The 15,564-nt window shown below is 61.2% G+C and overlaps 1 protein-coding gene across 1 annotated transcript in view; it reads right to left on the reverse strand.

Annotated features, from left to right (window-relative positions):
* The window catches only part of SCRIB (scribble planar cell polarity protein), a 122,162-nt gene that overhangs the window by 40,399 nt on the left and 66,199 nt on the right, over window positions 1-15,564 (reverse strand). Inside the window, exons 21-29 of the mRNA XM_080339454.1 lie at window positions 13,528-13,776; window positions 13,189-13,299; window positions 11,667-11,843; window positions 10,371-10,487; window positions 8,012-8,200; window positions 6,628-6,747; window positions 6,344-6,397; window positions 5,667-5,907; window positions 1,576-1,718 (exon numbers count right to left, since the gene is read on the reverse strand). Coding sequence (XP_080195580.1) covers window positions 1,576-1,718; window positions 5,667-5,907; window positions 6,344-6,397; window positions 6,628-6,747; window positions 8,012-8,200; window positions 10,371-10,487; window positions 11,667-11,843; window positions 13,189-13,299; window positions 13,528-13,776 — 1,401 coding nt within the window. The remainder of the gene's footprint in view (window positions 1-1,575; window positions 1,719-5,666; window positions 5,908-6,343; window positions 6,398-6,627; window positions 6,748-8,011; window positions 8,201-10,370; window positions 10,488-11,666; window positions 11,844-13,188; window positions 13,300-13,527; window positions 13,777-15,564) is intronic.

The raw sequence follows: 15,564 nt of genomic DNA on the forward strand, positions 1-15,564 counted from the left end.
TATACTCAAAAGTGTGGTTTTGGGGGGTGTGGACTATGACGTGTGGAGAACGGGAGTTGAGGGGAACGAGCGGTGTCGGAGGCTCCTGCAGCCGGCATCCCCGCGCCCCATCCCGCGGGGTCGTGTCCTCACCTGCGCCTCCTCCCGCTCCCTGCGCATCCGCTCCTGAACGGCCGCGCGGCGTCCGGCAGCGCGGGAGGACGGGGACGAGGACAGAGATCAGCACCGTGGCGGGACAGCAGCAGGAGCAGCGTCCGGCAGCGCGGGAGGGCGGGGACGAGGGCAGAGATCAGCACCGCGGCGGGACAGGAGCAGGAGCAGCGTCCGGCAGCGCGGGAGGACGAGGACGAGGACACAGATCAGCACCGCGGCGGGACAGGAGCAGGAGCAGCGTCCGGGCAGGGAGAGAGGACAGAGACGAGGACAGAGATCAGTGCCGCAGTGGGACAGGAACAGGAGCAGCGTCCGGCAGCATGGGAGGACGGGGACGAGGACACAGATCAGCACCGCAGTGGGACAGGAGCAGGAGCAGCACCCGGCAGCGCGGGCAGGGACAGAGGACAGACAAGAGGACAGAGATCAGCGCGGGCAGGGAGAAAGGACAGACAAGAGGACAGAGATCAGCGTGGGCAGGGAGAAAGGACAGACAAGAGGACAGAGATCAGCGTGGGCAGGGAGAAAGGACAGACAAGAGGACAGAGATCAGCGCGGGCAGGGACAGAGGACAGAGAGGGCAGAGATCAGCGCCGCAGCGGCACACGGAGCAGGAGCCGCGCGGGGCTGCAGCCGCCACCAGCACCAACACCGGGCACGGGGAGAGCGGAGCTGAGTTGTGTGTGAGCTCGGTCATCGCCAGCAGCACGGACGGGAACAGACGCCCCGTGTGACATCAGCCGGGGTGTCACCAGAGCAGGGGAGACAGCGCATGTCTCTGAATCCCCAGCAGGGTCGATCTGGGGGAAAAACAAAGGGAGCTGAAGCCCCTCGAGCACAAGCTACAGCACGGCCAAGGGGAGGAGAAGGTTCTTATTGCTACAAGAGCTGCGCTGGCAGAGCACAGGCTGGGGAGGCGGGAAGGGAACGGAGAAACCAACCTACAGAGCACAGGCCTCGCTGGACTAGGGAAAAAAACCTAAAAACCCACATACTTGTCACCAGCACCACAGCCAAAGGGCTACAGACAGAGCCACTGTGTGAGCATGGCGCAGGGCTTCAAACCACGGGGCGGCGCTCGGCCACCCGGCGCAGCACGGGAACGGGCTAGGGTGACCGGCGACCCACCGCACAGCGCCAGCTCCGCGTTTGCTCCCAGGCTGCAGGAGGGGCGTGTGAACACGTCACTGTCTCCAAGCGGGATTTCTGTGCAGTTATCCACCCCGCAGCAGCGCCAGGGCCGGGGAACGAGCAGCATCGCTGTCCCCCTGCGCTGCGCAGCGCGACCCTCCTGACAGTGCAGCATGACCCTCCCGACGGTGCAGCGCGACCTCCCGACGGTGCAGCGCGACCTCCCGACGGTGCAGCGCGACCCTCCCCTCCCGACGGTGCAGCGTGACCCTCCTGACAGTGCAGCGTGACCTCCTGACGGTGCAGCGCGACCTCCCGACAGTGCAGCGCGACCTCCCGACGGTGCAGTGCGACCTCCCAATGGTGCAGTGCGACCCTCCCGATGGTGCAGCGCGACCCTCCCCGCAGCCGGGACGACGGGACGGGGACGGTGTCTGAGAAATACAGAGTGAGCTACTGAAAACTCAGATAAGCCCCGCCGCCCTTCTCTTCCAAAGCTTCTGTGCGTTGCCACCAGCAAATAACCAGTGTGCCACATCGCACGTGTGACCCGCAGACAACAGTGAGCAACCTGAGAACACACCAACGCTCTGGAGGATCACAAGACCCCAGGGGGTGTTTAGGGATAGTTAAGCTGAAGTCCATTCTGAATCCCTGATGTTTACTTTGGACAAGTGCTACATGTAAAGTGAGTTTCCAAGCTAAAAGTAATCTTGTGTGACTGCTGTCTGGGGTCTCCAGCCGAAGAGACGAGAGCAGCAGGCAGCCCGGACTGGGCCGTGGGCTGTTCAAGGTCCGTCCTGACAACACCTGGAGAGCCAGAAAAACAACTACAGCTACGGAGCTGGGGCACAGAGATGCATCGAATGGTCCCTGGGGAACTGGGCTCACTAATGCTGCTGTTAGAAACTGAGCTACCAAAGAACTGAACTGGGAGATACACGCGGTGAGTGAAAACCTCCGCAGAACCGATGGTGAGCACGGCAAAGCCAAAATCCTTCACATTTCTTCAGTCCACAACCTTACCGTAAGGAGACACATTTGGTGCCTGTCACTTGTGTGCAGAACGGAACACGAAACCCTAAAGTATTAGAGAACAGGTCCAAAAATGGTGACACAAACAGTGTCACTGAGGCTCTGGCACTGAGGTGGGAACCTCCTACAGCTTTACAACGACCACCACGCAGCACTGGCGGACACTGCTGCAAACCCAACCATCGCAACCAGCGCCACGGACAACCCCGGTTTCAAGGTGGCGCTCAAGGCAACAGCAGGAAAAGGTGTCTCTGCTGCTGTGGTGGCACCACGGGCAGGGGCACCAAGAGTCCGGAGCCTCGTGAGGCAGCGGGGCCGGGGAGTCCTGTCCCTGCCGTCCCTGCGGCGCAGCGCCGCGGGCAGGACACAGCACAGCCACCGCACAGCAGGGGAAGAGGCAGCAGATGGGAACACGGACCACAGAAGTGCCAAATACACGTCACGGCAGCCTCAGAGGAACCACAGAAGTGCCAAATACACGTCACGGCAGCCTCACAGTAACCACAGAAGTGCCAAATACACGTCACGGCAGCCTCACAGTAACCACAGAAGTGCCAAATACACATCACGGCAGCCTCACAGTAACCACAGAAGTGCCAAATACACGTCACGGCAGCCTCACAGTAACCACAGAAGTGTCAAATACACGTCACGGCAGCCTCACAGTAACCACAGAAGTGCCAAATACACGTCACGGCAGCCTCACAGTAACCACAGAAGTGCCAAATACACGTCACGGCAGCCTCACAGTAACCACAGAAGTGCCAAATACACGTCACGGCAGCCTCACAGTAACCACAGAAGTGCCAAATACACGTCACGGCAGCCTCACAGTAACCACAGAAGTGCCAAATACACATCACGGCAGCCTCACAGTAACCACAGAAGTGTCAAATACACGTCACGGCAGCCTCACAGTAACCACAGAAGTGCCAAATACACGTCACGGCAGCCTCACAGTAACCACAGAAGTGCCAAATACACGTCACGGCAGCCTCACAGTAACCACAGAAGTGCCAAATACACGTCACGGCAGCCTCACAGTAACCACAGAAGTGCCAAATACACGTCACGGCAGCCTCACAGTATTGCTTCAAACACCTGTCAGGAGTGAAACCCCCAGGCAGGATGAACCGCGACCGCGGCGCAGGGTTCGGCCTCCACGAAGAACAGTGACTCTCTCGTAAGACGCCCATCGCTGTTTTGAAGCTTTGCTGGTGGCTGAATGAGTATGCTTTGATAATTGTTTTCCTTTAAATTAACCATTTAAATAAAATTTTACATTCCAGGTTTCAATGAAAAACCACCATAAACTGAGATACGGCCAGGGCTGTATCAGCAACCATAAAGGGTTTTCGGTTCTTTGGCAGTGTCTGGGGTATTTTTTAGTAATGTCAGCCTGAGTTTTAGAAAAGCCTTTATGTACCTAAGCTTGAACTAATGCAAGCAGCACAGACAGCGCAGTGTGGTTCTGGGGCCGGACTTGCTCTGGGCTTATCCAGAGCTGTTAAAATGCTGATAACACGGTATCACACAGTATCACAGTATCACAGTATCACAGTATCACAGTATCACAGTATCACAGTATGTTTGGGACTGGAAGGGACCTCAAAGCTCACCCAGTGCAATCCCCCCATGGAGCAGGAACACCCAGATGAGGTGACACAGGAAGGTGTCCAGGGGGTTGGAATGTCTGCACAGAAGGAGACTCCACAACCCCCTGGGCAGCCTGGGCCAGGCTCTGACACCCTCACCATGAACAAGTTTCTTCTCAAGTTTAAGTGGAACCTCTTGTGTTCCAGCTTGATCCCATTACCCCTTGTCCTGTCATTGTTTGCCACCGAGAAGAGCCTGGCTCCGTCCTCGTGGCACTCACCCTTTATATATTTATAAACATTAATGAGTCCCCCCTCAGTGTCCTCTTGTCCAGCTCCAGAGCCCCAGCTCCCTCAGCCTTTCCTCACACGGGAGATGCTCCACTCCCTGCAGCATCTTGGTGGCTGCGCTGGACTCTCTGCAGCAGTTCTCTGTCCTGCTGGAACTGAGGGGACACAACTGGACACAAGATTCCAGGTGTGGTCTCCCCAGGGCAGAGCAGAGGGGCAGGAGAACCTCTCTGACCTACTGACCACCCTGCTAACCCAGCCCAGGTCCCATTGGCTTCCTGGCCACAAGGGCCCAGTGCTGGCTCATGGTCACCCTGCTGTCCCCAGGACCCCCAGGTCCCTTTCCCCTACGCTGCTCTCTAATAGCTCATTCCCCAACTTACACTGAACCTGGGGCTGTTCCTGCCCAGATGCAGGACTCTACACTTGCCCTTGTTAAATCTCATCAGGTTATTCCCCGCCCAGCTCTCCAGCCTGTCCAGGTCTCTGATGGCAGCACAGCTCTGGCGTGTCAGCCGCTCCTCCCAGCTTGGTGTCATCAGCAAACTTGCTGATAGTCACTCAATTCCCTCATCTAAATTGTTAACAAATATACTGAATAATACCGGCCCCAGCACTGCCCCTGAGGCACTGCACTGGATACTGGCCTCAACTGGACTCCGCACCATTGACCACCACTCTCTGGTTTCTCTCCTTAAGCCAGTTTGCAACCCACCTCACCACTCTATTGTCCAGACCACCCCTCCTCAGCTCAGCTGTGAGGATGCTGTGGAGACCGTGTCAAACGCACCGGACCCGAGGTCTCCTACAGAGTATTCACGTCCATACGCGACCAACATTAAACTACAAGGAACACAGTAACGCCATGTGACGGTAATGCCATGAAATTGGGTTTTCTGAAACCACAGCAAACCATTCTCGGGTCCTTCCTTGGCAGGGAACAAGAAATTCCATAGAAAAAATCACTGTCTGATCTAAGCCGTCTCCGCTCCGAGCCGAACCGAGCGGCGCGGCGAGGCTGCCTCCCCTCCTGCCCCGGCCGCTCTCTAGGGCCGTTCCGCTGGAGGACGCGAACCCCGAGAGCAGCTCGGGACACCCGGGCAGGACCCCGTGTCCTGTTCCGCACGTGCCGAAGCCGCAGAGCAAGGACCAAGCAAAGCTGCCGCGGAGCCCGCGGGACGCGCAGCCCCGTGCCCCCGCTCCCACGGACCCAGAGCGCAGTACGGTTAGACCAACATTGAATATACTTATGTGTATTTAATAATTACACGTAACACGTGCCTGAACGGTCATAAGGCCATTTTCTGGCTCATGGCTCTGTCCTCTCAGTCTGTGCCACTGGTTATTCGAAGCATTGGCTGTTTCTTCCAAAGCAAACAAAATCCCAAGTGCTAACTGAGTTCTCAAGACACCTAAGTCCAGAACCGCCGACACACCTGCACCCCCGTGGGGCGGCGTGACAGGCCGAGCGGTCACGGCTGCAGAAGGCGCCCGGCAGCAGCGGCCGCGTCTGCCGGCAGGCCGGAGCGGCGCCCGCGGAGCCCACAGGCGCCGTGCGCCCGCAGCGCCGTCCTGAGCGGCCGCACCGGGGAACGCCGCCTCCCCTCAGCTCCCAAAGGGACCTGGCTGAACAAACCACCGTCTGAAGAGGGATAACCAGAAAGCCCACGCCCTCGAGTGGCGTGACGCTGCCGGCCTGGTTCTGCGAAACAGCCGCGGAAACACGGAAGTCACAGAACCCGCCAGAAAAACGACAAGGAAACTGAGGAGCACACGGCTGAGATGAACAGCGCTGCTTCCTCAAACCCAGGGCAGCTCCGAGCCGAGTGTTCCCATCGCTGCTCACAAAATCCGTCAGGTCACGGAGCGCTGCACAGAGGACTGATCAGACGTGGGACTCCGCGCTCAAGGGGCAGCAGAGGCAGCGGAGGCCGTAACCAACGGGGAAGCGCCACAAAGGCGCAGGGAGGCGCACAAAGGCAGGAGCAGCTGCACCAACCCAGCGTTCACCACCGAGAGGGAAGACCCCAAGCCCCCGCAGCAGCGGCGTCTGGGGAGAGACAAGCCGGCGCTGGCGGGCTCGGCCGCGGCAGAGCCGCCGCAGAACAGATTCTGCCACGTGAAACATCTCTCAGCACTTTCTCCTTCTCTTCTCTCTCCCACTGAGCTGCTTCTCTCACCATTTCCACCTCCTACGATAGAGCAAAGTTAGCGCCGCTCGCCCCGTGCTCTCTCCCTTCTCACAGCGCCTCTAAGCTCAAGATCTGAGTCCCGTCACGACCGAAGTGCTGGGACCGCTGATCCAACAGGAGGAAATCCACTACCCGTTACGTTGCAGGTTCAGCGCACCAAGGAAGACACTGGAGACCTCAGTCATTCCTTCCACCCCATAACGCTCCCCAGTCGCAGCCATCGCACCCACCTTCTGCAGCATCTCCAGTTCCTCAGGGCTCAAGTCCCGGTCAATAGAAGAGATACTTTCCAGGCTATTCTTGCGCCCAATGCCAGCAGCAAAAGGGTTTGCAATAATCCCTGGAGACATCTACAAAGCAAAAAGGCAATAAACCATGGTGTGTTACACAAAAAGTGCATTCCCTGGGTTCCCAGATTCAGAGCACCGAGATGAACCTGGGCTGGTTGGAGCTCCTTCTCAACTTCAAACCTCATCTCAGCATCAATTATTGAAGGAGCTCGAGGGCCGGGGAAGATGAGTTTGAATTGAAACGAGTACAGAAAAGGGATAAGGAACATCTTGGTACTGGGGACTGGGCACTTATTCTAGCAGAGAATAAAAAAGCTTACTTGATAAGCCTTGAAAAAAGAAACCGAGAAGGCACAGGATGACTATGGGTAAGAGTTTCTGTGCGGGGAAAGGCAAACACCAGTGAACAGACAGTGTAGCATTGGCACAAGAAAAACCAGGCACAAGAGCCTGGAGAGAACGAACGTGAAAACCGCATTTCTAAGCAGCGCGGTGATGCCGTGGAGTGGCCCCGCGACCAGCAGAGTGGCGGTCCCGCGGCCAGCAGAGCAGGGGTCCCGCGGCCAGCAGAGCGGCGGTCCCGCGGCCAGCAGAGCAGGGGTCCCACGGCCAGCAGAGCAGGGGTCCCGCGGCCAGCAGAGCAGGGGTCCCGCGGCCAGCAGAGCAGGGGTCCCGCGGCCAGCAGAGCAGGGGTCCCGTGGCCAGCAGAGCAGGGGTCCCATGGCCAGCAGAGCAGGGGTCCCGCGGCCAGCAGAGCAGGGGTCCCGCGGCCAGCAGAGCGGCGGTCCCGCGGCCAGCAGAGCAGGGGTCCCGCGGCCAGCAGAGCAGGGGTCCCATGGCCAGCAGAGCAGGGGTCCCGCGGCCAGCAGAGCAGGGGTCCCGCGGCCAGCAGAGCAGGGGTCCCATGGCCAGCAGAGCAGGGGTCCCGCGGCCAGCAGAGCAGGGGTCCCGTGGCCAGCAGAGCGGCGGTCCCGCGGCCAGCAGAGCAGGGGTCCCGCGGCCAGCAGAGCGGTGGTCCCGTGGCCAGCAGAGCAGGGGTCCCGTGGCCAGCAGAGCAGGGGTCCCGCGGCCAGCAGAGCGGTGGTCCCGTGGCCAGCAGAGCAGGGGTCCCGCGGCCAGCAGAGCAGGGTCCCGCGGCCAGCAGAGCAGGGTCCCGCGGCCAGCAGAGCGGCGGCCTGCAGGGACGCGCGCTGGCAAACCGGCCACCATCGCCGGGCCACGGAGCAGGAGCGCAGACGTGGGAACTGGGGGCCCAGAAAACTGAGACCTCACAAAAGGAGTGAAAGGCCAGAGTCGCCAGGAAGCAGCCGGAGCGCAGCCTCACCTCGATGGCGGCCGCGGCGCGGGGGTCGAAGCCGTCGCACACCAGCACCAGCAGCGCGTCGCCCACGCCGCGCAGGATCTGCACGGCCTCCGTGTGCGTCATGCCCAGCAGGCTCTGCTGGTTCACCTCCAGGATGCGCATCCCCACCTGCAGCCGCCCGTCTCGCGCCGCCGCCCCCGACGAGCTCACCTGCAACGGGCGAGACGCGCTGAGGAGACGGGACCGGAGCGCGGGGACCGGCCGGAGAGACACTGGAGCGCAGGAACGGGCAAAGCTGCGGCTCCACGTCAGCGCCTGAAGCGTTTGTGTGTACTTACAGACGGGAGAAAATGAATGAAGTGTACAGTGTGACAGAGGAAACAGGCGCGGAAGAAACCCCAGAATCCCAGGATGTCAGGGGTTGGAAGGGACCCCAAAGCTCATCCAGTGCAACCCCCCGGAGCAGGAACACCCAGCTGAGGTGACACAGGAAGGTGTCCAGGGGGTTGGAATGTCTGCACAGAAGGAGACTCCACACCCCCCTGGGCAGCCTGGGCCAGGCTCTGACACCCTCACCCCAACAAGTTGCTTCTCCTCTTCCAGCGGAACCTCCTGTGTTGCAGTTTGCACCCATTGCCCCTTGTCCTGTCCCTGGTTGTCACCAGCAGAGCCTGGCTCCATCCTCCTGACACTGCCCCTTTCCATCTTGATCACCATTGATCTTTCGGGAGATAAAAAGCATCTAAATCTGAAATGTGCTGCCCCAAGGAAAGCAGCTGCTTTTGCTTTGCCGGTGCCACAGTGAGAAATCTCACCCTTCTCTGATTCGGCTTCGCAGCATGGACAGCGTAACAATTCTTTTGTTGGGAGAGAGACAGAAAATGCAAGCATTATCCATTTTTGTGGGTTGTGGATAAGAGACAAATGAGGCATAAAGACTTTTCACTGTCTTTGTGGTAGAGACAGACCTAAATTACACGTATCTGTCATTTTCCACCCTCTCTCTCGGCATTAACTCCCGTTCTCTTCCCTCAGCCAGCCACAGGCCGCATCCTGCCGCGTGCACGTCCCGGGGCGCTGCGCGCAGACGGGCGCACGGACCGCGGCCGCTCTGAAGAACACGGCGCACGGACCGCGGCCGCTCTGAAGAACACGGCACCCGCGCGTGCTCCGGGAGGCACCGGCGCACGGACCGCGGCCGCTCTGAAGAACATGGCGCCCGCGTGTGCTCCGGGAGGCACCAGCACATGGACCGCGGCCGCTCTGAAGAACATGGCGCCCGCGCGTGCTCCGGGAGGCACCGGCACATGGACCGCGGCCACTCTGAAGAACACGGTGCCCGTGGGTGCTCCGGGAGGCACCAGCGCACGGACCGCGGCCGCTCTGAAGAACACGGCGCCCGCGCGTGCTCCGGGAGGCACCGGCACATGGACCGCGGCCGCTCTGAAGAACACGGTGCCCGTGGGTGCTCCAGGAGGCACCAGCGCACGGACCGCGGCCGCTCTGAAGAACACGGTGCCCGTGGGTGCTCCAGGAGGCACCAGCGCACGGACCGCGGCCGCTCTGAAGAACACGGTGCCCGTGGGTGCTCCAGGAGGCACCAGCGCACGGACCGCGGCCGCTCTGAAGAACACGGCGCCCGCGCGTGCTCCGGGAGGCACCGGCGCGCGGAGCCGCCAGCGCACGGCGGCAGAGGCCACGGGGTGCACCTGCGTTCTGCCACTCTGGGGCAGGAAAGGAGCCCGTGGGACCTGCTGTGCGTGCAGGGGGAAACAGAACAACGAAACACAAAAGCAGCAATCAAAACAACCCCAAACCAAACAAATGCCAACATGAGATTTTGCTCAGGAGAAATACGTGAGCTGGGAAGCGAGAAAAAATTGTACAATGGTGCTGGGAGAAGCTGCTCTCAGGAACCAGACAGAAACACGGGTACAGCGTGAGGTGCCCCAGGGAAAGAACAGAACCGCCAGACGGGCGTCACTTCTTCAGTGGGGGCAGAACGCGTGGGGTGACACGGGACGTGCCCAGGGCACGCAGGACGAAACAGAGATCTGGTGCCTCATGTTGTAGAGCCAGAGCTCAGCGGGACTCCGGAGACTGAAGAACACCCGCAGGCCAGAGGCCAAGGAACCAACGGGACCGGGCGCTGCGGAGCCACGAGCAGTGCAGCCCTGCAGCTGCCCTGCAGCCGCCCCGCCGCAGCCCCATAGCAGCCCCACCGCAGCCGCCCCACCGCAGCCCCATAGCAGCCCCACCGCAGCCCCATAGCAGTCCCACAGCCGCCCCACCGCAGCCCCATAGCAGCCCCACAGCCGCCCCACCGCAGCCCCATAGCAGTCCCACGGCCGCCCCGCAGCTGCCCTGCCGCGCTCTGTACCTTGGAGATGAAGATGCCCTCGTCGGTGGGATCAAACGGGTTCCCAGCGTGACCCTTGGCACCACCGCGGATGCTGATGCCCAGTTTTTCTCCTGGGGCCTTTTCAATGCATATTTCCTGCGAACACAGAAAAGGTCTCCTTGTTTCTGGGTCAAGTTCGGACAGGAATTGCTAAGGAAACGCTCCCAGTAGGTGGCCATGTTCTAAATACCCTGAAAAGGACCCGAATTAGAGCTTTCGGTCGTGTAGCACAGTTCACTGTTTCTGATGGGCTCCTTTTCCGTGTTTTTGTCTCCTGTTCAGGTCCGGCTCTCAGGAAACCTGATCATTGTCTGAGCCCGAGGTGCCCACGGGCACGGCAAGAGGCCCTCCATAGTTACAGTATTCACCAGAGGCCGGATCCTGCCGCCGAGAAGGGCATCCCAGCCTCAAGTCGGGCTGTGTCCAGCCCCGGAGTTCCACCCCGTGGCAGCTGCACGTTCCCCCGAGACCTGGAGCCTCCAGCGGGGCCACTGATGGCCCTACAGCTCCTTTCGTGCCGCTGTGCCCGTCCCCACCGCAGCAGGGTGGTCCCAGGGTGCTGACAGCCGCCCCCTCCCCTGCCCGGGCACGGGGACGTCACCGGCACTGCCTGGGACAGGAGGGTGGGACCCTCCGCCCACGAACAGGGTCCTCAGCAAAGGAGGCGCCCGGAGCAGCTGAGGAGCTTCTGGACCACGTTGTGGTGCCCACAGCCAGACCTGAGCGGGTTGTAAAAGGGGGTCCCTCCCCACAAAGAGCCCTTGGAGCGGTGTGGGAACAGCGGGTCTGTGAACTGGAGCCCTCCCCTCAGACCGGGACACCAAGGAGACTGTGGGATCGAGAGCACCCGACATCCTCATTGGGGTGAGTGGTTATGAACTGGGTATATCCCGGAACGAGTCCTTGCCTGACCAGGCGAGTGGGAGCCCTCGCCTGAGCCGGGCGGGTGGTTATTCCTGCGGGTGCCCTGCACAGAGAGGCCTCTGGCTTTGTTTCTGTTGAGTGAATGCCTGTATGTTGTTGATCCTCATTGTTCTTGTGTTGTCGTAGCCCAATGATCTCCTCAACTGATAGCCAAACCTGTATTTTATGTTGTTGGAGTGCTACATAATTGTACAAACCCTTTTCCTAGTCGGTTTATTGGCTACATTTCCCAGCTAGAATGAAGTCTGGTTTGGAAGCTGTCCACCTAAACCTGGCGTTTGGGGTGCCCCGGTGCCACAGCCGGTCGGAGTCCCGCTGGGCGGCGCTGGCGCGCGGCTGCCGCTGACGCACCTGCATGCCGGGCGGCGGCGGGTCCCTCCTCACCAGCACGGTGAGCTCCTGCGCGCTGGACAGCAGCGCGGTCACGGCCTCCTGGTGCGTGGCGTGGCGCAGGTCGGTGCCGTTCACCTCCAGGATGCGGTCCCCCACGCGCAGCCCGCTGCGGGACGCCAGCCCGCGCGGAATGACCTGCACAGAGCGTCAGCATGGCACCCGGCACAGGGACGCCCACCGCGCCCCGGCCGCTACAGCATCTCCTGGGCTGCCGGAGCCTGTCCGTCCGCAGCCAGAGCTCCTCAGGAGGCAACTGTCTGTGGAGAAGCTGCTCGGTGCACTGATGTGTTAAGCACTTGCAGAAAGCCACCGTAAAATGACAATCGTACCCTCTAAGCGCAGTGTGTGCGGGTACTCGCGCTCCCCCCCCAACCCCTTCTCATTGGGAGGCTTCCGATTCCACGGGCACCGCTCAGGGCACCGATTATCTGCTACTGGACGACGTCCAGCCGGTATCTCCACCTGTAGCGCAGAGCCGGGAGGAACTGCCTGCGCGGCGCGGGACGAGCCCTGAGCGCCGCGGGTGCGCCAAGCCCAGCGCAGCGTGGGACGAGCACCGGGCGCCGCGGGCGCACCGAGCCCAGCGCAGCGTGGGACGAGCACCGAGCGCTGCGGGCGCACCGAGCCCAGCGCAGCGTGGGACGAGCACCGAGCACCGCGGGCGCGCCGAGCCCAGCGCAGCGTGGGACGAGCCCTGAGCGCCGCGAGTGCGCCGAGCCCAGCGCAGCCTGGGAGGAGCACCAAGCGTCACGGGTGCGCCGAGCCCAGCGCCGCCTCAGCCTCAGCTCCCGCAGCAGCGCCCGGCCCCAAGGCACCGAGGCTGAGGGAGCTACAGCCAGCCCGGCAGGTTTGCCCGGTGAAAGTCACTTCTGCTTCAACACTTCCCTCAGTTTTAAGCCAAATATTGTCTACCTCCCCCTTTTTTTTCCGAGTCACAGCTTAGGTCTTTCTTATTAGGAAAAAAACACTCTTCAGTACTCCACCATTTCTTCCCACGAACATAACAGTCCTTCAATATTTGCCTTTCCTCTCCAGCCTGGAATAATCGCTGTAGCTTTTATTTCCCCTTCTCCATTTAATTTTTGTTTAAACTGCAGATACTTGGATGGGACAAGGACTTGGATCGTGGCTGAGCCAGCACTGCCAAAGCAAGTTTTGTTTCCCTCCACTGTCCCTTATTACACGTCCAAGTAACGGCTGACGGTTTTGCACCAGGAATTCACACGGTGGTTCCTTTACCGTAACCGACTTGTGCTTTCCAAAGTCCCTGCTTTTCAGAACAAAGTGCTGTAGAGGGGGAACTGCTCTGTGCTGTTTCTAGATGCAAAACCTCAGGCCTGGCTGCACTAAAGCGTATTTCTTGGAAGAGGAGAAAGTGATCAGCTCCACGTTTTTGCACATATTTCTCAGGCTCTTGGATCAAAATCCCTCATCCCAAGCCCAGCGAGCGATGACCCGGGGGCGCCCAGGCAGGACGCACCTTTGAGATGAAGACACCGGGCTCGTGGATCCCGAAGGGGTGGCTGGAGTGGTCGCTGCCCCCCACGATGCTGAGCCCCAGGGGACCACCCGCCTTCACCAGCTGGATTTCCTGCAGGGAACACGAGGCAAAGGCAATAAGGGATGAAACATAAGGACCACAGGCTGCACACCGTGGGGTCGGGTGCTCTGCGTGGGTGAGCACAAGGTGAGCACCCGCAGGACGACAGGGCTCCCCGTCACTTCTCGACACCCCAACAACGCAGCGGGCCAGCCCAGCCCGCCCGTTTCCAAACGCAGAACCGCCGAGATCGGGCGCCCCGCGCCCCAGCAGACTCACCTCGATGGGGTACTGGTCCTCCAGGCCTTTGGGCAGGGGCGTCCGGGGCGGCGGCTCCTCGGGGGGGCTGTCCCCATGGCTGGGGGGCGGTGGCGAGTGCATGCGCCCCCGCGGCGCCCCCGGCGCGTCTCCGTCGCCGGGCTGCTCCGCGGCCTCTCGCTCTACCAGCAGCACGATGGTGGGGGAGGACGCGGTAAGCAGCGCTACTGCCTGATCATGCCTGGCTTCTGTCATGTCTACCCCATTGATCTAGAACGACCCGCAAACGCAGCGTCAGACATCGCTCCGGCACTCCTGACATCGAAGCACTCACCGCGCACCCTAAGGGGCCCCGCTGCTCCTCAAAAGCCTGTTCCCCAAAGCACTTGGTGTCTGACCCCGCTCCTCTACCCGGCAGAGGGACGCAGGCACCTGCCCGCGCCCACCGTGCTCCTCTTTCCAGACAGACAGACAGACAGACAGCTTTCAGCCCTTTCCCCCCCTCCCCGGATGCCTCTGAGCCCCAGCAGCACCCGCGATGCCCCAGTGACCGTGAAGACCACGCGTGATGCTCCCGGAGCACCGCGAACCAGCTCGTGTGCGGCCGCCGCCGCTGCCGCTGTCGGGACAGAGCCGTCGCCCCGGCTGCGCACAGCGGCTCTGGCCGGCTCGCAGCAGTGCGAGTGCAAGAGGGGCGTTCAAACGGATGAGTCCAAGATCTTAATAAGGGAAGAAGGCAAAACGGTGATTCCCAGAGCGGTGCCACCAACATGCCGTGGCACCGCAGCCTTTGCGCTGGCTGTTTGCACACACGAACCAGCCCCAAAGCCCAGAGACAGGCGCTGCGGAGCGCGATCCCGTGTGCGACAGGACCCGCCGCAGCGGGCCGCCACGGCAGCCGCGGAAAGCGCCGCGTTTAAGCCGTGAGAAGCGCACCGGGGTGCAAAGAGACTGGGAGCGCTGAGAAGGACCCTGTGGGTCCGCAGGACTGACTCTGACACTGACGGAGAATTAGAATTCGTTCAGACAAGAAACATTCCCCAATATGCTATGCCAGATGATGTAAAGAGCACAGCTACAGTCTCGCTGTGATGCCAGCGGGAGATACAGCGGTGCGGACACAGCGGTGCTCCCCGTGCGCCCCGGGAAGCGGCAACGCCGCTCATACGCGGGACTGGAGAGAACTCATCTGAAAACCGTACACTACTGCTGCTCTTCACGCAAAAACCATTATCTAACACAGTTAATTGGATGTGCGGAGGAAAGCTGCTGTGACAGACGGAACAGAGAGCCCACCTGCAAAACCAGGATTTAAACCAGCTTGCCTAGAAAATCAAAGGACCATGAAGGATGCGACTGTTCTCCATGAACAGAACAGGCGCAGTGAGAGGACAGAAGAGCGGGAGGAGAGCTGAGCTAGGTGAGCACTGCCAAAAGGACAACGCTTGCCGTAAAAACTAAAAGGTTTCTAGCTCTTTGGTTCCAGAAAAGCTTTCAAAAATGGACACTGAGGACACAGCAAGAACAGCTGTTAAGATGGAGTTTGATCTTAAAATAACAAGGTGACTCTGTAACAGACGCAGCAACTGTATTTCGTGCCCAACTCCTCGCTGTCCGACCCCGGGAAATGCCGCGGTGGCTCGGCAGCTCTTCCCAGGAAAGCGGGTTCTGGACTCAGCCGAGTGCCGGGGTCTGCCCGCCCACCCACCGCCAGCGCCACGGGCACCAGCCCCCGCCTGCCCGCCCACCCCCAGCGCCACGGGCACCAGCCCCCGCCTGCCCGCCCACCCACCGCCAGCGCCACGGGCACCAGCCCCCGCCTGCCCGCCCACCCACCGCCAGCGCCACGGGCACCGGCCCCCGCCTGCCCGCCCACCCACCGCCAGCGCCACGGGCACCAGCCCCCGCCTGCCCGCCCACCCACCGCAAGGTCCACGGGCACCGGCCCCCGCCTGCCCGCCCACCCACCGCCGGCGCCACGGGCACCGGCCCCCGCCTGCCTGCCCACCCACCGCCAGCGCCACGGGCACCTCGGCTGGAAAAGACCCTCGGGGTCGC

The sequence above is a fragment of the Nesoenas mayeri genome, assembly GCF_963082525.1.
Source record: "Nesoenas mayeri genome assembly, chromosome: 2".
NCBI lineage: Eukaryota > Metazoa > Chordata > Aves > Columbiformes > Columbidae > Nesoenas > Nesoenas mayeri.